General features: G+C 32.5%; 1 protein-coding gene across 1 annotated transcript; it reads left to right on the top strand.

The window, feature by feature from the left end:
- Nucleotides 1–7,812: 7,812 nt before the first annotated feature.
- Nucleotides 7,813–24,343, top strand: LOC127702081 (uncharacterized). The gene is made up of 8 exons (XM_052206098.1): nt 7,813–7,903; nt 8,988–9,045; nt 10,002–10,316; nt 11,977–12,030; nt 13,515–13,583; nt 16,863–16,928; nt 19,579–19,641; nt 20,859–24,343. Exons 2-8 carry the CDS (start codon nt 9,003–9,005, stop codon nt 21,695–21,697), a joined length of 1,449 nt encoding a protein of 482 aa, XP_052062058.1. The 5' UTR covers nt 7,813–7,903; nt 8,988–9,002; the 3' UTR covers nt 21,698–24,343.
- The last annotated feature ends 364 nt before the right edge of the window (nt 24,344–24,707 follow it).

Genomic DNA, 24,707 nt, shown 5'->3' with positions numbered 1-24,707 from the left:
TATTTGATATAATCATTGCACAAAGGTTCTACAATGATTCACAGTCATTCAGCTTTCATTTGATACCAAAATTACCCAGATATTTTACAAATTATAAAAGTTACAGCTATGCGTAGGAACTATTTTGTTTGAAATATGTACTACTTTCTTGTATGCTCTTTCAGAACGGGCCCGTATTAGTAGTTCTATACCTTCTAATACAACCTTTACATATACAGAGTTTATGATTAAGTTGAATTTTATGGACATTAAAAGACCAGGGGGGTCTCACCCTCATTTAAGCGGTCTCAGGTAGGTTTTCACTATATATTTTGAATATCCAACTGGCACTTTGGGCGCTCCGTAAACATTGAAGACAGAAAGTAAACCAAAATTCCTTTTAGTCACGTTTGTATCTACCTATTAACAAAATGTCTGCATAATATTACAAAAATTGAGAGATCAGGGGGCTCTCACCATTGTCCTGTGCCCTTTGTCCTAAAATTTTGACAATTTTTAGCTGAAAAGTGACAATCTAAGCCCTCCGTAGATATCGAAGATGACATTATTCTGGGAAATCCTTCTAATACAACCTTTACATATGCAGAGTCTATGATTAAGTTGAATTTTATGGACATTGAAAGACCAGGGGGTCTCACCTTCATTTAAGCGGTCTCAGGTAGGTTTTCACTATATATTTTAAATATCCAACTGGCACTTTGGGCGCTCCGTAAACATTGAAGACAGAAAGTAAACCAAAATTCCTTTTAGTCACGTTTGTATCTACCTATTAACAAAATGTCTGCATAATATTACAAAAATTGAGAGATCAGGGGGCTCTCACCATTGTCCTGTGCCCTTTGTCCTAAAATTTTGACAATTTTTAGCTGAAAAGTGACAATCTAAGCCCTCCGTAGATATCGAAGATGACATTATACTGGGAAATCCTTCTAATACAACCTTTACATATACAGATTCTATGATTAAGTTGAATTTTATGGACATTAAAAGACCAGGGGGGTCTCACCCTCATTTAAGCGGTCTCAGGTAGGTTTTCACTATATATTTTGAATATCCAACTGGCACTTTGGGCGCTCCGTAAACATAGAAGACAGAAAGTGAACCAAAATTCCTTTAAGTCACGTTTGTATCTACCTATTAACTAAATGTCTGCATAATATTAGAAAGATTGAGAGATCAGGGGGTTCTCACCATTGCCCTGTGCCCTTTGTCCTAAAATTTTGACAATTTTAGCTGAAAAGTGACAATCTAAGCCCTCCGTAGATATCGAAGATGACATTATACTGGGAAATCCTTCTAATACAACCTTTACATATACAGATTCTATGATTAAGTTGAATTTTATGGACATTAAAAGACCAGGGGGGTCTCACCCTCATTTAAGCGGTCTCAGGTAGGTTTTCACTATATATTTTGAATATCCAACTGGCACTTTGGGCGCTCCGTAAACATTGAAGACAGAAAGTAAACCAAAATTCCTTTTAGTCACGTTTGTATCTACCTATTAACAAAATGTCTGCATAATATTACAAAAATTGAGAGATCAGGGGGCTCTCACCATTGTCCTGTGCCCTTTGTCCTAAAATTTTGACAATTTTTAGCTGAAAAGTGACAATCTAAGCCCTCCGTAGATATCGAAGATGACATTATTCTGGGAAATCCTTCTAATACAACCTTTACATATGCAGAGTCTATGATTAAGTTGAATTTTGTGGACATTGCAAGACCAGGGGGGTCTCACCCTCATTTAAGCGGTCTCAGGTAGGTTTTCACTATATATTTTGAATATCCAACTGGCACTTTGGGCGCTCCGTAAACATAGAAGACAGAAAGTGAACCAAAATTCCTTTAAGTCACGTTTGTATCTACCTATTAACTAAATGTCTGCATAATATTAGAAAGATTGAGAGATCAGGGGGTTCTCACCATTGCCCTGTGCCCTTTGTCCTAAAATTTTGACAATTTTTAGCTGAAAAGTGACAATCTAAGCCCTCCGTAGATATCGAAGATGACATTATTCTGGGAAATCCTTCTAAAACAACCTTTACATATACAGAGTCTTAAAGTATGATTAAGTTGAATTTTATGGACATTGAAAGACCAGGGGTGTCTCACCTTCATTTAAGCGGTCTCAGGTAGGTTTTCACTATATATTTTGAATATCCAACTGGCACTTTGGGCGCTCCGTAAACATTGAAAACAGAAAGTGAACCAAAATTCCATTTAGTCACGTTTGTATCTACCTATTAACTAAATGTCTGCATAATATTAGAAAGATTGAGAGATCAGGGGGCTCTCACCATTGCCCTGTGCCCTTTGTCCTAAAATTTTGACAATTTTTAGCTGAAAAGTGACAATCTAAGCCCTCCTTAGATATCGAAGATGACATTATTCTGGAAAATCCATCTACAACAACCTTTACATATACAAAGTCTATGATTATGTTGAATTTTATGGACATTAAAAGACCAGGAGGGTCTCACCCTCATTTAAGCGGTTTAAGGTAGGTTTTCACTATATATTTTGAATATCCGACTGGCACTTTGGGCGCTCCGTAAACATGGAAGACAGAAAGTGAACCCAAATTCCTTTTAGTCACGTTTGTATCTACCTATTAACTAAATGTCTGCATAATATTAGAAAGATTGAGAGATCAGGGGGCTCTCACCATTGCCCTGTGCCCTTTGTCCTAAAATTTTGACAATTTTTAGCTGAAAAGTGACAATCTAAGCCCTCCGTAGATATCGAAGATGACATTATTCTGGGAAATCCTTCTAAAACAACCTTTACATATACAGAGTCTTAAAGTATGATTAAGTTGAATTTTATGGACATTGAAAGACCAGGGGTGTCTCACCTTCATTTAAGCGGTCTCAGGTAGGTTTTCACTATATATTTTGAATATCCAACTGGCACTTTGGGCGCTCCGTAAACATTGAAGACAGAAAGTGAACCGAAATTCCATTTAGTCACGTTTGTATCTACCTATTAACTAAATGTCTGCATAATATTAGAAAGATTGAGAGATCAGGGGGCTCTCACCATTGCCCTGTGCCCTTTGTCCTAAAATTTTGACAATTTTTAGCTGAAAAGTGACAATCTAAGCCCTCCGTAGATATCGAAGATGACATTATTCTGGGAAATCCTTCTAATACAACCTTTACAAATACAAAGTCTATGATTAAGTTGAATTTTATGGACATTAAAAGACCAGGGGGGTCTCACCCTCATTTAAGCGGTCTCAGGTAAGTTTTCACTATATATTTTGAATATCCAACTGGCACTTTGGGCGCTCCGTAAACATGGAAGACAGAAAGTGAACCCAAATTCCTTTTAGTCACGTTTGTATCTACCTATTAACTAAATGTCTGCATAATATTAGAAAGATTGAGAGATCAGGGGGCTCTCACCATTGCCCTGTGCCCTTTGTCCTAAAATCTTGACAATTTTTAGCTGAAAAGTGACAATCTAAGCCCTCCGTAGATATCGAAGATGACATTATTCTGGGAAATCCTTCTAATACAACCTTTACATATACAGAGTCTATGATTATGTTGAATTTTATGGACATTGAAAGACCAGGGAGGTCTCACCCTCATTTAAGCGGACTCAGGTAGGTTTTCACTATATATTTTGAATATCCAACTGGCACTTTGGGCGCTCCGTAAACATGGAAGACAGGAAGTGAACCCAAATTCCTTTTAGTCACGTTTGTATCTACCTATTAACTAAATGTCTGATTAATATTAGAAAGATTGAGAGATCAGGGGCTCTCACCATTGCCCTGTGCCCTTTGTCCTAAAATTTTGACAATTTTTAGCCGAAAAGTAACAATTTAAGCCCTCCGTAGATATCGAAGATGACATTATTCTGGGAAATCCTTCTAATACAACCTTTACATATACAGAGTCTATGATTTAGTCGAATTTTATGGACATTAAAAGACCAGGGGGGTCTCACCCTCATTTAAGCGGTCTCAGGTAAGTTTTCACTATATATTTTGAATATCCAACTGGCACTTTGGGCGCTCCGTAAACATGGAAGACAGAAAGTGAACCCAAATTCCTTTTAGTCACGTTTGTATCTACCTATTAACTATATGTCTGCCTAATATTAGAAAGATTGAGAGATCAGGGGGCTCTCACCATTGCCCTGTGCCCTTTGTCCTAAAATTTTGACAATTTTTAGCTGAAAAGTGACAATCTAAGCCCTCCGTAGATATCGAAGATGACATTATTCTGGGAAATCCTTCTAATACAACCTTTACATATACAGAGTCTATGATTATGTTGAATTTTATGGACATTGCAAGACCAGGGGGGTCTCACCTTCATTTAAGCGGTCTCAGGTAGGTTTTCACTATATATTTTGAATATCCAACTGGCACTTTGGGCGCTCCGTAAACATGGAAGACAGAAAGTGAACCCAAATTCCTTTTAGTCACGTTTGTATCTACCTATTAACTAAATGTCTGCATAATATTAGAAAGATTGAGAGATCAGGGGCTCTCACCATTGCCCTGTGCCCTTTGTCCTAAAATTTTGACAATTTTTAGCTGAAAAGTGACAATCTAAGCCCTCCGTAGATATCGAAGATGACATTATTCTGGGAAATCCTTCTAATACAACCTTTACATATACAGAGTCTATGATTAAGTTGAATTTTATGAACATTGAAAGACCAGGGGGGTCTCACCCTCATTTAAGCGGTCTCAGGTAGGTTTTCACTATATATTTCCATTTTTGGCTTTCCATAAATATTTCTATTTATATTTCTAAATGTTTCTAGAGTTATAGGTTTTTCCTTTTGTGTTAGGAAATATCATATATAAAAGTACATAACTGAAGTTGTTTTATTTATAAAAATCTATATTACATAAAGACAAATATGCAACTTAGAAAAGGGTTTATATATTCGACAACCAGAATTTACGACAGCTTGATGAGGTTATTAAACGATTTCCTACGTATCTTATCAGTCCTCTTAACTATGAAAATCGTGCTTTTAATGTTATCAAGTATTTAATTTTTTTATGATTTTCAACTAAATTTTGAATATCCAACCGACTGCTAGCAGCCGGTTGGATATTGAATATCGAATATCGAATAACGAACCGGCTGCTAACTTCACATACATTTAAATTCCACTGAGTAATGAAATTCAGTTATGAAAAAAAAGAAATGTTGACTCCGTATGAATGTCAATCCGACATCATCCTAAATACACATAAAACACTGTACGTATAGTTAGGTATCAAACATGCGGTATAGATTTTGCTCATTTTTGAAGATCTTGCGGTAAACTATAGTTGTTAACTTCTACATCATTTAGTCTCTCGTGAAGTGTTGTCTCATTGGCAATAATACCACATATTCTTATTTTTATAAAGACATTTCGAAATTTTTAGAATTTTTCCCTATATTTCCATTTGAGATAGACAATGGATTTTTTAACTTTGTAATATCCCCAATTCTGTACTGCTGGATTTGCTAAGAATTACTCATAGATTGTTCTCAAACCATGCAAACCATTAATGATAGTACTACTAAGATAATGACGATAACAATTATTTAACAGCAAAAATACATGAAAAATAGTGGAGATACAACACTATAAAAATATTTTTCTCTGAACTAACCAGATGAATATCAATAAGCCATTATACTCCAATGGGAGTGTGTAGTTCTGACAAAAACTCGCAGAGTGTTGAAAGCTCGTATAATAGTTGTATAGGGAGGTAGACCATTGCACTTTGATTACAAACATCCATTTTAATCAAAAGTGGACATATAACACTATGAGATTCACACGACGATTTAGACCATAATACTACATTTAAGCGCGGACAATCAACGTTTGCTTAGCTTAGAAATAAATGATCCAGTCCAGAACAATTAGAAAGAGAGACCTGGTGAAATATTGTGAAGTGCATTTGTAAAACTTTATTTTTACTGAATGGTCTTTTGAAACAATCTAGATAATGTGGAATTCCTAATCCAAAACCTTTTATGTTCTAAATTCACTGTGTTCAAACGAACATAAAGTATTTATGTGCTAAATCTCTCTAGATTTTTGTATAGCATACATATCTGAGCACATTCAGATATGTATCTTTATACGATAAAGGCATAATAGAAAACTAAATACATATTTAGGTACTGTTAGGCGCAATGACCATCTCAATTTTAATAAGATCCAGAGATCACAATATTTTATCAAACATAAATAACAGTTCATGTTTTGAATACGGAAACCATGCACATCTACGAAAAAAGTCCTTTATAAACATCACAAAATCTCAATTTGATCAACAATACCGGTAAAAGACAGCAATCAAACATCTACCAAATATATACAAAACATATTAATTCTTTACATACAACTTCAATACATTGAAAAAAAACAGAATTTTTAATGAAAATTAGACTTCAATACAAAAGAAACGTGCGACAATGGTCACTGCCCAAACCTCGATAAATAAATCTCGTGCAAACTTTCTTTATATACTGACCGCCAAAATCGGTTTACAACTATTGTGAAAACACAATAGAATAAATTAAATACTTCAAAAATCATACGCGAATCGCACATAAATATATTTAATTTTGCATACTTATTTTACTTACTAGTATGAAGGAAAAATATATGCTAACACTGATACATTTCCCGTTTAAGTTGCCGGCATAAATGGATGTTGTTTTTTTTAATATTCCTTGGTGCTTTGAACTTTATTCCTTTTCATTCTTAATGCATTGAGGGTAAGAGAACACGATTAAAGATATACATTCAAGAAAAAGTTGTATTAAGGGTCAACAGGTTAATGAAAATATATCGTTTATTTGCTAAATAAAAAAAAAAAAAACGACACCCTATCGGAAACACAGCTCCGCTTCCTTGACTACTAAAAAACTGTTTTTCATAATGTAACAATATATATTCTCTCTTTATCTGTTTAAGGAACTAGCATATCGAGGGAAAAGAAAATTAGCGTATATACATATACATACAACACAAATCCTTATTATAAAAGTATCTTAGCTATAAGAAATAGGCCCCCGAGATGCTAATTATTTAATTTACCTCCCTCAAATACATTAAAACGGTTTCCGATAGTCTTGGGCTCCTTTTTGTTGAACAAATTCAGTGATAGATCTGTTAACAACTTATTTCGTTGTGGTTTCTAAATTTTGGTTCTTCGGGAATAAAAAGGCGATTCAAAGGAAGTAAATGCAACATAGAAATTATGTTTCACTTTGTTATGGAAACTTTCCATGCAGCAACACTATTAAATACACAAGTGTAAAAATGTATGAAAAGGAAGTCCAACCCAACAGAAAGATCACGTAACAATAAAACCGACAAAAAATCGTGGGAAAAGGTTGTATATTGTGAGGTAGATATACAAAGATACTAATCATTCATTTATAGCGATATTTATATCTTTTTCCTGGTTTGATACAATGCGTTTGTGTGTTTTTATCTATATCAATATAGAAATGTAATATCTAGATATAGGGGACTATCATTTTTATAACACATTTTCATTTTGTTCCTTTATTTTCTCCTTTTGGTTTACCAAAACGGCATTAAAATAAAAGGCCTATAATGACTATAAGTACACATGTATTTAAGCAGGAAGGGCTGGTGGCAAAATTCATATAATGATAATAAATTCAACTATATTTAAATCCATAATGTGTGGGGATTAATCAATAAATTTTATAATATTTTCCTTGTATTTCAATTGTTTTTTTTTTAAATTACAGACAATAGCTTGTACTTAGACATCGGAAATGGAAACACTTTACATACAATTTTCATATTTCACATTTCTATATAATCGGCGAAAAAGGTTAGAGTGTATGGATATAAAAATATCATCTTTATATGAACAAAGCTTTAGGTATGTTGAATTTGGAAGGTGTTCATAAATTTATAATTATATTGAATTTGATACAGAAAACAAACATGTTATTAATTTAAGCAATTTCGATTGTGTAATTTCATAAGCTATAAATATATTTTGTAAACCACTTCGAACTGAGACATGTCAATTTTGAAATGATGTTTTCAAAAGAACTTCCCTATCTGTCTTTCGTAGAAATGATATCTGATGCATATGTACAATAGCATGACATTTGTAAAATCAAATTGTGACAAGTGGTATTATCATGTCTATGAAAAGATGGATAAACGTACCTGCAAATGATGGATAGCAACAACAGCTGAACATTGTCTTTACAGGGAAAGATACATTTAAAGTGAAAACGATTTGCAACTTGAAGATAATAAATTAAATGATTTTTGGAGTTTCAAAGGAAAACATTTTATTTGTATGTCTGAACTCAATCCCTTGTGTCTCGTACTTAAACTTTTGCTTTGACAAGTTTTCCAAAATAAAATTCTTTTCTAAATTAGACCCTTTTATTAAAAAGCTTAAACAGCCACTTTATTCTTTAAAATGATTCACTGACTATTCTTTTCATAAAAAAATATACAGTCAAGGTGATGATTTAGATCATAGACGAACATTTATACAAAATCGTATGAACTTAATTATAGGAAATATGATTCAGAAACTTATCCATTCGAACTTATTTTCCAGTAAAAATTATGTTACTAAAAGAAAAATAATGTAATTCAATTCTCAAATTACACGACTGGTGCCACATGTGGAGCAGGATCTGCTTACCCTGCCGGAGAACCTGACATCACCCCCAGTTTTTTAGTTGGATTCTTGTTGCTCAGTCTTTAGTTTTCTATGTTGTGTTTTGTGAACCGTTAAAATTGTTTGTATTTTGGTCTTTTTACCTAGATCCAGACTTGATTAAATTAAACGAACAAAGCAAATAATTGAATGCGATTGCAGACACCGTTGGTTCTAAAAAAGGAAACCATGGTTAATGAATAGGCGGAAGTCACAGTATTGGTTTAATCTTCGTTTCATATTTTCATATTCATTGCACTACTAATCTTTATATTTGCAGAAAACAATCAGTGAAATGAAATGTTTTTTGATGGTTAACATATTAGTTTGGATTCAAGGTAATTAAAATGAATAAAGACTTGTGGGATATACGTGGATATGACAGTCAATCAGCAAAAACAAAAAAAAAGAGGGATGCAGCCCTCAAATATCTGCATTGCGTATATCTCAAACTGAACTAAATTCAGCAATTTAGACTCTAAATTATTATTTCTCTACATATGGTCCTACACATTCTATTCGAATATTTAATACATAAAAATAGACCCGCACAAAGTTCCTATAAATAAAACGGAAGTTCGACTGGCAAAAAAAAAACAACATCGGTTTCAAAGAAAATTCGTAAGACATGTTTTAAAAAAAAGCAATTTAAACTCAAATCATTTGATGTTTTTGCAATATTTGTATGGACGTGCATTCAAAATTCTGTATTTTCAGGATATTCAGATCGTTTATCTTGGAAAGTATAAAAGTGACTAAGATATGTTTTAATCATATTCTTATGCAGTTCCATATGCTCTTAATGCTTGCAATAGTTAATAAAAAAAATCCATGAAATTGCTCATTTATGCACCGCTTACCTAAACAGACTAAACAAAATTTGTCGGCAACACCAACAACTCTGTCCTCAGCTTTATATGACGAGGACAATAAATAGAACAGTTATTCATATGTAGCATTTGTAATAAGTTGATCTTGTATTCACAAAGACAGCAAAAGAAATACAAAACGTATATTTAAACTGTTGATGTTTTTTGTAGCTATGGAAACTTTATAATGTAATTCTGCTTCAAAGAATTTTCAGAAATATGTTTTCACCGATCGTTGTAAAAAATGCCATACAAAACTTTTCAACATAGAAAATAATAAATACTTCAATATGTAAGACAACTATGTTCAATACGAGAAAAATATGAATAGAACTCATTCTTTGATTATATTAATATTAATTGTAGTTATTAGTAATATATTTGCTCATATATTTTTGACAATTTATGATATATTTTTTTATTAGACATTTCTCACTGTGTTAACTATGAAGAACACACAGTTTATGCAAGTCTTGGTGAAACAGTAATACTTCCATTCATAGACTCGCGTGTGTCCACTTTAATATGGAAAAGGAATGAAAATATTATCATATCAGATGGTTCTCTCATTAACAATAACATCAACGAAAAAGAACGATTCAAAATAAAAGGCGACCAAACCATAGGAGAGTACAATTTGGAAATTTCAAACATTACCGAGAGCGATCTGGGCTTGAACTGGTGTGAATTTCAGATTAAAAACACTGCAGTACAGAGGAAAGTTGTTTTGAAGCTTGCAGGTGAGAACCAAAACATATGTTGTTACTAGTAGTGTTCGGCTTTCCATTCTCTGTGATTCACTTGGAAGCATGACATATTTTTCTGAAAATGGTATTAACAAAAGTGATTTATTTAAAGCAAAGCAATTCATATAAATTTTTCTTCTGTTATGAAAATGGTATATATGCCAGATATGTATACTGGAAATATGGGTAGATGATAAAGCTGTAAATTAACTATTTGACAACCTCTATGCCAGTTTTGGTAATAAAGGGGGTCAGCAGTAGGTTGTAGGTATTTATATGTGCACCAATTGCACCAATTAAACAGAAGACTTGTTCCTGTTTAGTATGAATCACAATTTATACCAAAACTCACCAAGGATGCGTCTAAATGGCATTTAATTGATAAATTCATCACCACTTACTGTTACGTTGATGTCATGTATGCGTTAAATAATAAAAAATTCTCTAAATATACTGCCGACATTTATTGCGAACCAAATGAAACTTTTCCATAGAGTCATCTCCTATTGGTCAATCTATTTAAACTTCTGTCAGTTCTATTGTCCCATTGAATAAATACAACAGCTATTGTTATCTGTGTAGTTTATTCACTGGGACCTAGTTAATAAACTACAATAGAACAATAGCTATTCTATTTATTCAATGGGACAGTAGAACTGACTAAAGTTTAAATAGATTGACCAATAGGAGATGACTCTGTGGAAAAGTCTCATTTGGTTCGCAATAACAAAAGTAACTTACTTTAATCAAATCTAATATAAGAAGCTTTGACACATTCCCCATTTCCATTCTCAATTTTATTATCTGTCATCGGGAAACTCTAAGCAAAAAACTACGACAAAGAGGACGAGTTTTCGTTAATTTTCTTTCATTGGACGGGGATGTTCCTTTGGCCTTATATTATCCGTTTTCATGTATTTCAACTCGTTCGCCATGAAATTATCTGCAGTAACGTTATAAATTTCGATGAACATAGACAGCGTATCACTGGTAAATTATGATTTCGTTTCCATAAATTACAGAAAACATTTACAAAATTTGTTCATGAGTACAAACATTATGTTTGGAAGTTTGGCTGTACCTGTTAAAAACTTATTCAAATGATTTCGCATAACATAACTGAATATTTATTCCTATACAGTTACGACCACTAATTGTCGCATAACACAACTAAATATTTATTCCTATACCCAAATGAACACTTACGGTCCTACATTCTGTCGAAAATTATTGTTTGGCATTGGACCAGGTCATGTTTTTCTCACCATAATTATAACGTCTTACTGTTTTGTCGTTTGAAATGTTTCACATTTTGCCATATCATAGCTTACTATACGATAGTTGACGGCTGTACGTTGAACTATATAGTTGCTTTCATGGAGAGTTGTCCCATTGGCACTCATACTACATCTTCTTATTTATATTATATAGTTTGCCTTAGCTGGTACAACCTTTCGGAAATTTTGGGTTTTAATGGCATTCAACATTATTTTTAAGTTGAACCTTTGACTGTTTTGATTCGAGCGCCACTGATTAGTTTTTTTTGTAGACGCAATGCTAGTCTGGTATATCAAATTATAAGCCTGACATCTTTTTTGTCTCTTTTAAATCCACCCTAGTTTTGTTAAATAACTTCATATTGTAAATATTTCAGATAACAAAAGTACAGTTGTCACAGAATTATACAGAGAACAAAGCACAGTTAAAGGTATTGTTAAGTATCAAATACACGAAAACATTTTTTTGATTAAACTTTTCATCGCACGAATAAGGTCCAATTTGTTTCACAGAAAGCCTGATCTTCCAATTATGTTACAAAATAGATCGAAATACATTGTAAGACCAGAAATGTCTCGCAGCGGTCCCCGGTAACATTTAAGAAATATATTTTAAATATAGAAGACAGTATGTTTTCAAAAATTCCCCTAATTGCATTTATATCGTTACCTGCCTTGATTCTGTACTTAGTTTCGTTTTAAATATCGGGAAGGTCAATCTGACACGCCGGGACCTTTGTATTTATTTCTGTCGATTTTGAAAATCTAAGTGACTTTTTGGGTCTACGTACATACATGTATCAAAGAGGAAACATTTTCGGGAAACATTTCTCATAGTGTGGATTCGCATGGTTGGTTATGCATAGCAGGAGACGCGCACCCTGTGGACCCATCCCCAGTCTCGCTCCTTTTTGGGTTCAAACAATTCCTTCAGTTTTTTTAACGTGCACAATTAGAATCTTCTTAATAGATTTGTGAGATTTGAACTTCGGTAAACTTCTGTTGCCTCCAATTTGATACGATCTGCATCTTTGCTTAGCCAAACGGTATGCCAACTTATATTGACACTGGCAGAGCAGGATGATCTCACTGTCAACTAAGCGGTCTGCGTTAGTCTTTAGCAATATCTTTTTAATATCATTGTCAATTGATAATGTCCGTTCTGCTTTTCCATAGTTATAACAATTCACAACACAGGCAATTTCATTGACTGAAAACTACATGCTATTATAAATAAAGGCAACATTATTTTACCAATGTTCAAATAACATAAATCGATGAAGGCAAATCAAGATAAGCAACACAAAAAAGCTGAAGGAATCGCACGAACTCCAAAAGGAGCGACATAAGTTGGGTCGACATTGTAAGCGTCTCCCGCTATGAATGCATCACCCGTCATGACAATCTATACCCAGTCCATATGACACAATTGGTAATAGGACACATTCGGTAAAATAACAGATTAAACGATTATTCTTGTATCTAAAGATCTAAGACAGCGAAAACTTTCACTACTAACACTAGTGAGACACATACATATCGTATCGGTCACCCAATTTGCGATGGAGCAGTTTTGTGTAAGGAGCATACTTCTGCTAATGAAATCCGTGTAGTGTGAATATGCACGATTCGAACGTATCAATTGATATATGTAACTCCGGATCCATACGATAGGCAAAGGATATGTTACCGTTAATGTTATTTTTACTGCTGAAGAATTGGAACTTAACTATTCAAAAGTTGAAATTATCACGTTTTTCATTGATTCTAGTTTTAAATTGTCAATCTGTGTCGATATCGAGGAATTATTATATATGCAATTGATACCAAATCTAATGCACATGTGTATATAATGTATATGTATTTAAAAGGAGAAATTTCTTATGTATATAATGAAGGATAATTTCTTTTCTAGATGAAGCGTCCCCAACATATCTATCCGTTTCATTCAAGACATACAACACCCAATCAACAACACTACTAAGTTGGTATTATTCATTATTTTTAAGTTAAGATGTATAAGCAAAAAATCCCACAGCAAGGTTACAAGTTGGTTGAAGGACTGTAGTTTAAAATCTAGTTATCTACAATTTGAAAACGTAGCTGAAGTTACACGCACGAGTTTGACATAATGTGTAGATATCTATCGTTTTGCAAACTGTATGCTGACCTCGGAATGTCTTCTGGTCATTTGAGTCAATTGACTATTTTGCTGCTCTCTCATTAACGTATACCCAACATCTACTTTTATTCAATGTATTACTGTTTACTGAAACGACTAAATTGCCCAGTCAGATCTCGCATATATAACTGCGCTTGAAATTTGTAACTACTAGTAATTATTGGATTAAAATTATCTGCTTTATGTTGCTTCAAATAATATAACCATTATTCATACGAAAATTAAGAGCTCTCAAAAGTTTGAACTTTAAGTGTTTTGATCGAGGTATCGATCTAATGAGTAGAATTTGCTCGAGTTATACAATTGTAGTTTCCTTGCTTTCTTAGATTAGGGGACGGATTGCTTTCTCTCTCTCTCTCATTTTCTGTTTGATACTTCTACACACTTGATATGCCCTTTCGCGGATAGAAATCTACAAATACATGTAGTCCAGTTTTTGTCGATGAATGTTTTATTTGTAAGTTATAATTAACCTAAATAATGCGGTTGATTGTCTCTTTTCACATTTTTTTCACTTGAGGTATTTAGAGCTTCTGTTGATATAGTTCATGCGATTCCCACAGGTTTTGTTTGATACTTTGGTTTGGATCTTTTAAGTGGATGTATGAGATTTAAACATCGGAAAGCTACTTTTGCATGCTTTGCCTTTATTTACTTAATTCATGATTTGCCTTTATTTACTTCATTATATGGGAAATAAGTCCTTTTGATCTCTTGTAAATAATAGACACATTTTCGATCAATTGTATTTGTATATGCATCTTATTATATGTACATTATCATAAATTGTAACCAACATTTATGGTTTTTATTCACACATATGTTGCTGTTCTGATTTGGTCTATGAGTTCACTGTGTTATAAATGGAGACGAAAGTAGTAAAGAGAATATGCTTACTGAAAGTTTCACTTGAGTTTATCAACATAAATGAAAGTTATCAACATTCAAGCATTTCCGATATCAATCCTGCATTTTGTCTAACTATTAAATCATTTGCACTAATCAGTCGATTTAAAGATAATTGACATTTTAATTTTGTCGGAATTCTGTCGAACATATTTACATATATTATCTTGACTCAATTTTAGATATCGGGATTTACAATTATAGATTATTTCAAAAAAAAAATATGTGCAGGATTCTAAAGATTCGTCTTATTCAATAACTACTCATATTACCTCGATGATATTTGTTACAACCGAGAATTATACTACAGAAATGAACCATAGAGAAATGATTTTAAGTAAAACTAATATTGATAGCACTTGTGTCATCTTTTGATTTGGAAATTTTCGTATTGTAAATGAAATTCCATCATAAAATTTATGACAAAAACAGAATAGTTCATTACCAGTTGAAAAGGAGTTGTCGTGAGGGTACTCAAATTGCAACTAGTTTTTTCACCGACATTTATTCAAGAAACATACAAAAGTTTCAATTTAATGTTTATTTTGTCGCTGTATCGTTATTTTACAAGATAGTTCGACAAATTTATCTGTGAATTCATACTGAATCATAGAAAAATTGGTTTGAACGACCTCGAAACAACCTAAGATTCTGTAATGAGGAGAACCTCAATTGCAACCGTGCTGAACTTTACTTACGTAAAAATCGAACTGATGTTTTGTTTTATTCTTCTCATTGTTAGAACAATTTGACAATAGTACATGCTTTCTATGAATTTAGTTAGAAATGGATGACCGTGACATATTTTCATTGCACATTTATAAAAAGTTGACTGTTTGTGACGTTTCCATAAATTTTAATATTTTCACTGGCTTATTCATCATATAATGTGATCGGTTTGTGTATATCTATGTATGTTTTTAGCTATGTTGAAAGACGAACTTAATGGCAAATTATAAAAAGACGAATTGTTCAGTCTGTAAGAAAACCTGTACGAGTTAAGTGGTGGGGGTTGGAGAGAAGCACCACATTTAAAATCAAGAAAATAGGTTGAATAAGGTGACAAATGTCTAGAAAAATTTACTTAGATGAAACATATTTCTGACTTATGTAAGGTGTTGTTTAGAGTGTACCCAAAACAAGTTTATACCAGCAACAATGTTTTCGTCCTTATCTAAAGATCAGAAACCTGTAGTTAATTGTCTCTATTTGGCTTACGTCCGGTATAATGGATTTTTCATAAATGATATTAGGCTAAATCAGACCATTAGCTTTCTTTTTTGAATTGTTTCATAGTTGGTATCACAGAACCTTGTATAACTTATTATCGAATATGAACTTTTCTCATTGATGAATATCATACGGTGACCTGTAACAGTTGATATCCTTTTCCTAAAGCGTTTGGTAGATTGTTGTCTCCCTGACAATACTACCATATCTCTTCTTTTTTCTGATAAAGGTTATTCCTTTAACATGTATAATGCTCGAGGAAACTGGTTTAATACGTGTTTTACTATCGTTGGATATGTGCTGCTGTTGTTTTACTACCACTCTTTGAGTGTACCATCCGCCAAGTAGACAGTGTCACGGTACTGACATGGCTTGATAATATATTTCATTTCTATCTTATATTCCCAAAATTAGAAGCAGTAGTTTATCGATGTAAATCAATTTTGAATATAAAAACTATTAGTTAGTGAAAAATTTAAGAAATTGCATTATCTCGAAAGTGAGAAAAACTAAGTGAACATGTCCCAACAGACTGTTACATGCACGATTCGAAATAAAACTAGTCTCCGGATAGGTTTTGTTATAATAAAAATTACATTTACAATAGTGGAGCAGAATTGGGTACCTCTTTCGGAGCATCATCATGATAGTTCTACAACCTATTTTAAGGGAGGTTCCAAGTGTATCAACTATAGTTAATTGTTTTACGTTTTGTTTGCAGATTTTGTTTTGGTCTTTGGCTTTTCTTCTTTCTTGACCTTGATTTATCTAATTCTTCTGGAAAATTTTCCTCAATTTCTTTCAATGGTACTATATCGAACGGGGAAATGGACAATTGGAGCGTACTGGTAAAATAATTTTATTCTTTGTTCTATAAGTTCGTATTAAAGTGTCTGTTAATCTGGGATTGTATTCAGAATGTTGGGTTTTCCTGATGTATTTCAGATGTGATCAGTACATACAACAGAAATGAAAAATCAACAGTACTTGTGCGGCCGGAAATGTCAACAGGTTCGTAGCATTCTAGATTAAAATTCAAACCATAAAAAATGTATCAATTTTCATTACAAACGGGAAATATTTAATGAAAAACTAGAAATTTGAAGTACTATGTTTAAAGTAAGTGTTCGTTTTTCGTTGTTTTTTGTCCTTTTACGTTTTCTGGAAGGTCTGGACATGTTCGAATCTTAAGGATTTAATAAAAGGTCGATGTTAATAAGGATCTATATATGGGCATTATATTGGAATCTTAATTTTGAAATTGAATTAATACAAACGGAAAATACAGATATAAAAATACATTTTGTCGTCCAACATGTATCTTTCAAATTTTTTTTTATAATCGAGAAACCACACGAGAAATAATTTTTCGCTATGAACATATGATGCATTAAAACATTTCGATATTCAGTAAGAGTTACCATAAGTTATATGCTGCTTTTTCATGCCGATTTCGTAAGTTTTCCTCGTTTTCTAATTTTTATTTTTTCATATACAATCAGCTGCACAGACAAATTGTTAGGTAGACTTCAGAAATACATTTATTGTGAAGTCATGGATCATAGATAAACATTGAACACAGAAGTCAGTCTAGTTGCTAGGGGAAAAAAATCACCTGACAGTTTAATAAAGTAACAAAATCATAACACTTGTTTAAGAATTCAAGCAAAGAACATTTAAAGTTGATATATGTTTATTACAATGTGTCATCTTTACCTTGCAGTATAGAGAAAAAGGCAAAACTTTTTAAATTTGAAAACAAACTGATAGCTTTGCCTGACTTGACTTTCGAAATCTGTTCATTTGCAGATCAATGAATAAAATAACCTCCAGGTAATTTCAGAAGTTTATGACACATGCACTTTCTACCAAATATCCCGTCTTTAGTTAGTCGAATATGTATACATTTATTTTAATAACATTATATTTTTGAATGATCGGTAGTTTTTAAAAAGTTGTAACAATTACACTTTTTTAATATGCAATGAGTCAGAAGGACTAAACATAACTTTATTTACATATTTCACAACCGTATGGTGCATTTATAAAAGACGATTGGATATCAGAGGCGCCTTCCTGTTAATACAGAAGGCTTTAATAAAAGTTAAGTTCGTTAAGTTGTTATAACAAAAGTCATTAATGAATAATTTTTTTTATTTCTAAAATAATAGAACTGTGTTTATTTCCTACATCGGGAAAATGCTTTTGCCTTCATGTATTGCTTGAAATTAAATTGTTCACTCCTGCCTCCTATGACAGCAGTACCTGTCCTGAACAGCCAGACGTCATTGTACAGATTATCTACAAAATTATCCAAAATACATATGTATATATAAATTTCTTCAGAATTACAAAGGTGTTTGTTCATACATTGACTTTAACATTAACAAGGAAACATAACTTGCATTTTGGCTATCTAGACCACATGTCGTTACAATAAAACACATCATATGAAACAAACCTAGTGCAGCTACTATCAGGATGACAAATATGTTTATTCCAGAAAACATGTGTCGTACAGATGGCAATGTGAATCATATGTGTATATATTTCTGCTCTTTGGTCGGGTTGTTGTCTCTTTGACACATTCCCCATTTCCATTCTCAATTTTATTTTATGAATAAGTTTTTAAAAGTCTGTTTCGACTATGGATTCTCAAAACAGCTGTTAGAAAAAGACACGACCAGTTTTGAATCTGTAAACACACATAGGAATCGTATTTTAAGCGTAGGTAAAGAACTGTCACTGTGATGGTCTTTAATGTTGTTGTTTATATATTTGAAAATTTTGGGAACGGATAATAGCAAGACAACTACGCATAATAAGATGACAGATATTGCACATAAAGAAAAAAACATCTGAGACCTCTCAATTTACCATATGTTTGAAGAACAAAAACGACATTCCGAGCTAGTAAGAAATAGCAATAATGAACTATTACAAAACATATTATTTGCTAAATTGTTTTCATCATATATTTGTTATATTGATAAACATTAATTTCACAGAATTGTTTCCGGCCAAGTTTGACCATTTATGAACGCCTTTATGTTCTCTGTTGATAAATTCAGAATCTAAAAAGAAACTCCTAAGACAAAGTTGACCCAGGATGTATAATAAATGAAGGCAAAAGAAACAATATAATAAAAAAGAGACATAAAAAGAATAAACAAATACATCCGGGGCTTTCACATTTTTAGGTTTGAGTGTTCCTGATGAAGGTAAACCCAGAAAAGCTATTCGGACGCACCAAGTATTTAAAGTGTTACTTTCATTTCAATCTTAATTAATCAAATATCTCCATGTCAACATTGTTATATAATCTTGATCACTATAAAACAAATAACTGTTTCAACAAAGAAACACAAAATGGCATATTATAGACAAAGTGCATAAGCAAAAATGGAAGACATGAACTCAAAAATGAGCATTGGGCTAATCGTGTTACATATCTGCATTACATCGGACGAATTATGCATATCATAATTGTAAATGAGAGATTCTGAAGGTTTCAGTGATGACGAGAGATAAAGAACAATTATACAATTGCTTATGATACGAATTCAATATATAGTATGATGTCTTTGAATAAATATGCTGTCGAACCAAATAAAGACAGGGAAAAAAAATAAACAAATGAAATAATTTTCTTCTCATGAAGAAATGGAGATTTCAACAGCCCGTTCTGACAACAAGGAAAACGAAGACACAAGAAAGGACAGAGGTACTTACTTAAGAGAATGATAAATACATCAGTAAAAAAAATTTTAAGATGAAAGACGCAAAACAAAAATTGTAACTGTCCAATCAGCTTTATTATATTAACTATATGAGGAAAATGTGTTCTTGTTTATCTTTGTTGTATATGAAAATGTATAGTTTATGATATTTTCAATAACTAGCGATGCAAAAAAAAAAAACCAAAAAAAAACCCGATGCATCTCTCAGCATTTATACGACGAATATATACTAACAGGAACCATATTAGTATATACGTGCATTCATTCAAATCCATTATTCTCTAAATATTCGAAACGTAAATTTATACCACAATAAATAAAAACAAAAATAGAAGAAAAAATGTATGATCGTATGTTAGAATCGTAGTTATTAAATAAAAAACAATATACTTTTTCTCTTTATAATAAGATAAGATAATATATATAAGGAGTCTGAAACGGGTCCAACTGCCAAAAATAACATTTCTTTCTTGAGTCGAATTTGAAAGCATTTTTTTCCACTAAATTCCTCAATACAAGTTTCATGCCAAGAAACCTATATATTTATATTGTCAGACTTAAATTAACATAAAAACAAAATTGTAGTGTTTATATCGTATGGTCCATTGCAGTTTTCGGGAAAAACAATAAGAGAAAATTGGATATAAAAAAATCTTATAGTGAGACATGGGCAAATAATTCATGTAAAGGCTAATGAAAAAAGAAAGTCAAAGAACAATGTCAAACTGCTATTTTAGAACCCGTTGCTTCTCACAGTCGAACATTGTAGAACAACAACAAGTTTTATTGAAAAAAAAACTCATACAAATGTATAGACTAGAAATAGTTAACGGTTTGAGGGCTCAATTTGTCCACTTGTATCTGAAGTGCTGTAAATACCTTATCAAAGAACGCAAAGGAAAACAAATGAGTTTAAAAATACTGACGATAAGTAAGGAATAATCAAAAATAAAATTTGCAAAAAAAAAAAAAAGAAAAAAAAAAATGACATTTTTTTCCAGCAGCTTCAAATTACAAATTGCAAAACACACCTATCATTTTTACAAAGAAATATTGTGTTGCCATGATTTGAGTGTCAGAATCTGTAGGCTTAACGGTGTCTTTTAATTTTGTTTACGCTAATTATTAGTGCAGAATGAAAATAATACATTTCAATCATTTATTTTAAACAATCATGTCATTCATCTGCATATTTTAACAGGATTTTCATCAGATGAAAAGTTTTTATTCTATGGACTAGTTGCAGCCGGTCTTGTGTTGGTGTTATGCTTGTCCATTGTGTGCAATATTTGTATCAATCGCAAATGCAGAACAGAAAATTTGACGATAAAAAACAATGTTCCAAATGTGAAAAACGTTGTTATTCAAGAGCCATCTTTAGAGCCGGAAGACGGCTCATCAACCTACGAGTCAATCTGCGAAAGTGAAATGATTACATTTGCAATCAAACTTAATACGAAGTCTTCTATACATCAATCTTTTGCTCTTGAAAAGAAGTTGCAGAACAACTCTCCAACTTCGGATAAGCCATACTTCGAAGTTATTGATGATGATAACGTTTATCTGAATCCGTGTCATACCCCTGAAGCTGAAGAACAATCGGATAATTTGAATAAAATTTTTTCGCCGGAATATGAAGTAGCATTACCAGGAACTGGCACTATTTGTTGTGCAGGACAAAGTCGGAACCAGTCTAGTGACAACGATATCAAAGTTAAAGTTCAAGAAAGTTCAGATGTTAATATTGAAGTCCAAATTGATCCGGCAGACGATATTACCGTCAAGTATAGTGTAGGTGAAGATATCAACGAATGTTTAAAAAGATATGAAGTCGACGAAAAAAATAGTTTACTCGTCCAAAGAAAAGAAAACACTGAATCGATGACAAACTTCATTGAATTATCTGAAACAAGCTCTTCAGACGACAACGAAGAAAGAACAACGGTCCAGACGGGTGATGACTATATTAATCCTTACCAGACATTAAAAAGATGTGAGAAAGATGATGAACATGATTACAATATTTGCGCCGTTCCTTAGAACCTTCATTGTAAATACATGTAGATATTTAATTGGTTACGACATTGAATTAAGTTATAATCGTTATAAATGTACATAATTTCACTACCCTGAGCGAGTGTTTCACATGATAGTTATTCCATCCTATGCTAAGAAATATGTTCACTCTCTCAGAATTAACCATTTAAAGCTATATAATTATATAAAGGATGGAAAATGAAACAACCATCTACTGCCATGGGTATAAAAACAGTACTAAATATAGGTAAACCCACATTAATACTATAGGCATAACTAGAAGTCGAAATAACTCAAGAAGCTTAAAAGTTTCTGCTTTTCAGCATATTGTCAATATGTCTAGTGCTACGATATTCAAAAGAATTTAGTTAATCCTATCTAATCCTTACCATATGATGCCATTAAATTGTTTAAAGGGTCGTTGTTGTTATGAAACTATTTGGGGAAGACAACGAATAATAGCAATTGTTTATGTTACTAAACTTAATGTACCGAAATTGAAATTATTATGTGGTTTTCGTTGAATATCAGAGTGGTATCAAAGCGACCACTTTTGGTTGTCGTAAATTATCTGCTGCGTGAGGTTTCTTAGGTGTATTCATTAAGATGCCTCCAGTAACTATCAAGATTATAAACAGCAGAAAAAATATATACGGACAGTAGTTATTGATAAGTTATTTTGATATACATGTACAGCTAATTCATAGTTATTTTGGGAATGTCTTCCCATATACCCAATGTCTATTTTTTACATATTGAAGTGAAAATGCAAAAATTATATGATTTCAGAATCGATTGATTAATTGATTGGTGTTTAACGTCCAGTTGCAAATATTTCAATCATGTTCAGGACGACAACAAATCAAATGCAAATTCCGCTCAAGCCGTCGTTTTAAACTTGCAGTGAGGTGGGAGTTGTTTTGGTCCGTGTTGAAGGCCTCACTGTGACTTTAAGATGAAGAACAGCAATACAAGCGCTGTTCATCTGCTTTTTGTGTGTTTTTGCTGTGCATGTACTGATTTTGTGTCATGGATGGATACCCCATATCCTTTGTTTTTCTATTAACAATAAATACAATAGGGGGTCCACCTGGAAGAATGGCGGAAAATGTTAATTCCAGTGAAAAAATAGAGAATATTGGATAGGGAAAGATAGTTAACCTTGCTACAGGACCATTAAAAATTGTTGCAAGGATTCTTAAAGTGCAAAAAGCACGACACTCTCTACAAATCGAATATACATGTAACGTCCCCCTTATGACAAGACGTGGCTGCGAATTTAAACATCCCGGACAGCTAAATGAAATGGACACCCCATTTTGGTAAGGGTTTTGCTGCCGGTCGGTGAAGACCAAGGGATGATAAATTTCTATACCCCAGTCAATCTTTGGGTTATGTTTTTTAATCGAGGTGGTTGATACCCTACCAAAGGCAGAATGTTGATTATTAGTAAGAAACATTACAAAAATTTTATTTTTTGTAAATTTTCATCCAAATATTTCGAATAACAGAAACGAAGGGTAAATAAATGCCTTCCCAATTAAAGGCAAAATTAAAGAAGCTGAGTCTAGTATGCAGTTAAATAGGTGGATATTTGATATTTCTCCCGGTACAGACATTTAAATGCTCAGCTAAGTTTTGGAAACGCTTTTACTGTTTCACTATTTTCTAGTTTACTTTTTTAGGGGGATTTAAGTTGTTTGAAGAATGTTTTAAATTTGAAATAAGAATTATGTAATTTCTACAAAAATATTTATATGTAATGTATTTAATAAATGTTTTTGTTCTCTTTAACAGGCATGACAGAATATCCAGTATTAATTTATATCATCGTTTGTATTAGTTGCATATGCTTACTCTTTTTGCTACTTACGACAAGGTATACTTTTTATAAATGTACAGAAAGCTTGTGATTCATAGCTACATTTAGATATCGTGTAATGGAGTGAACATTTCAGAAAGGTTTACTTTAAATATACACAGCAGTCGAATATGTGTGCATGTTTGGGTTTCATATATATACATGTTAAAAATGTGTTCTTGAATTTGTATTTATTGCACTTTTGTTAAAAAAGAAATTGAAATCATGAATAATTCTTTGTCGTAAAATTGAATTTTGACCAACCTGAACAGAACAAGACTTTTAGAAAAGCTATATGATAACTGCTTGTTCAATATTTTTACCCTCTTTGAATTACCAAAGTTTTTGGCTGCCACAGTAATCGTATGATAGTGAGTTCTGTCTGTATTGTTTAAATTGTCAATGTACAGATTTGAATGCAAAGATAATCGATTTATATACAAACGAAGTGCGACCAGATGTGTCGACAGGATAAATATATTAGGCTGTGTGCATCAACCGTCATACGAATCCATAATAACTACATGCACCAACGGCAATTATCACAACCAACAGCATGTCAAAACTGGTCATCTGAATGATAATGGACACTTGGAGTTTAAAAATTATTATTAAAAATAAACATATGCCAGGGTATACGTATATGATGTATTGCAAGACTATGATGATCGAAGCCAATTCGTGATTATAGCAGTAAATGTTTTATTGTAATAATTTTAAATTGTTCGACCTCAAGATTACTATGATAATGTATTTGAGTTCTGCGCATTAAATAATCCTTTTTCATGTTTTAATTTTGTACAAGTTTGGTCAATGTAATTGCTGGAAGCTACAAATCCCTGTGGGTTTCTCTAGCATGATGCATAGCCAGATGCCTAGTGCTTCTGTATTAGCATAACGTTACTTCGATATCAGTATTTGAGAAACATTTAGTTGTCAAAATTGTTAAATTTATCAAATTGCAGCTTTATCCTTCTTATAGATTTTTGTTTTTGTGTTATAACGTAAGAAGATGTAGTATGGTTGCCAATGAGAAAACTATCCACCAAAGACCAAATGACGTACACTTAGCTGCATGGTGTTGGCATCCTGGTTAATGTTATTGTGGCAGTATTTTTCATCGTGGGTATCAATTTTCGCGACTTATGAGAA

Source organism: Mytilus californianus, unplaced genomic scaffold (assembly GCF_021869535.1).
Source record: "Mytilus californianus isolate M0D057914Y unplaced genomic scaffold, xbMytCali1.0.p SCAF_5, whole genome shotgun sequence".
Classification (NCBI taxonomy): Eukaryota; Metazoa; Mollusca; class Bivalvia; order Mytilida; family Mytilidae; genus Mytilus; species Mytilus californianus.
The sequence above is the reverse complement of the archived record's forward strand: the minus strand, read 5'-3'. Positions and strand labels throughout refer to the sequence as shown.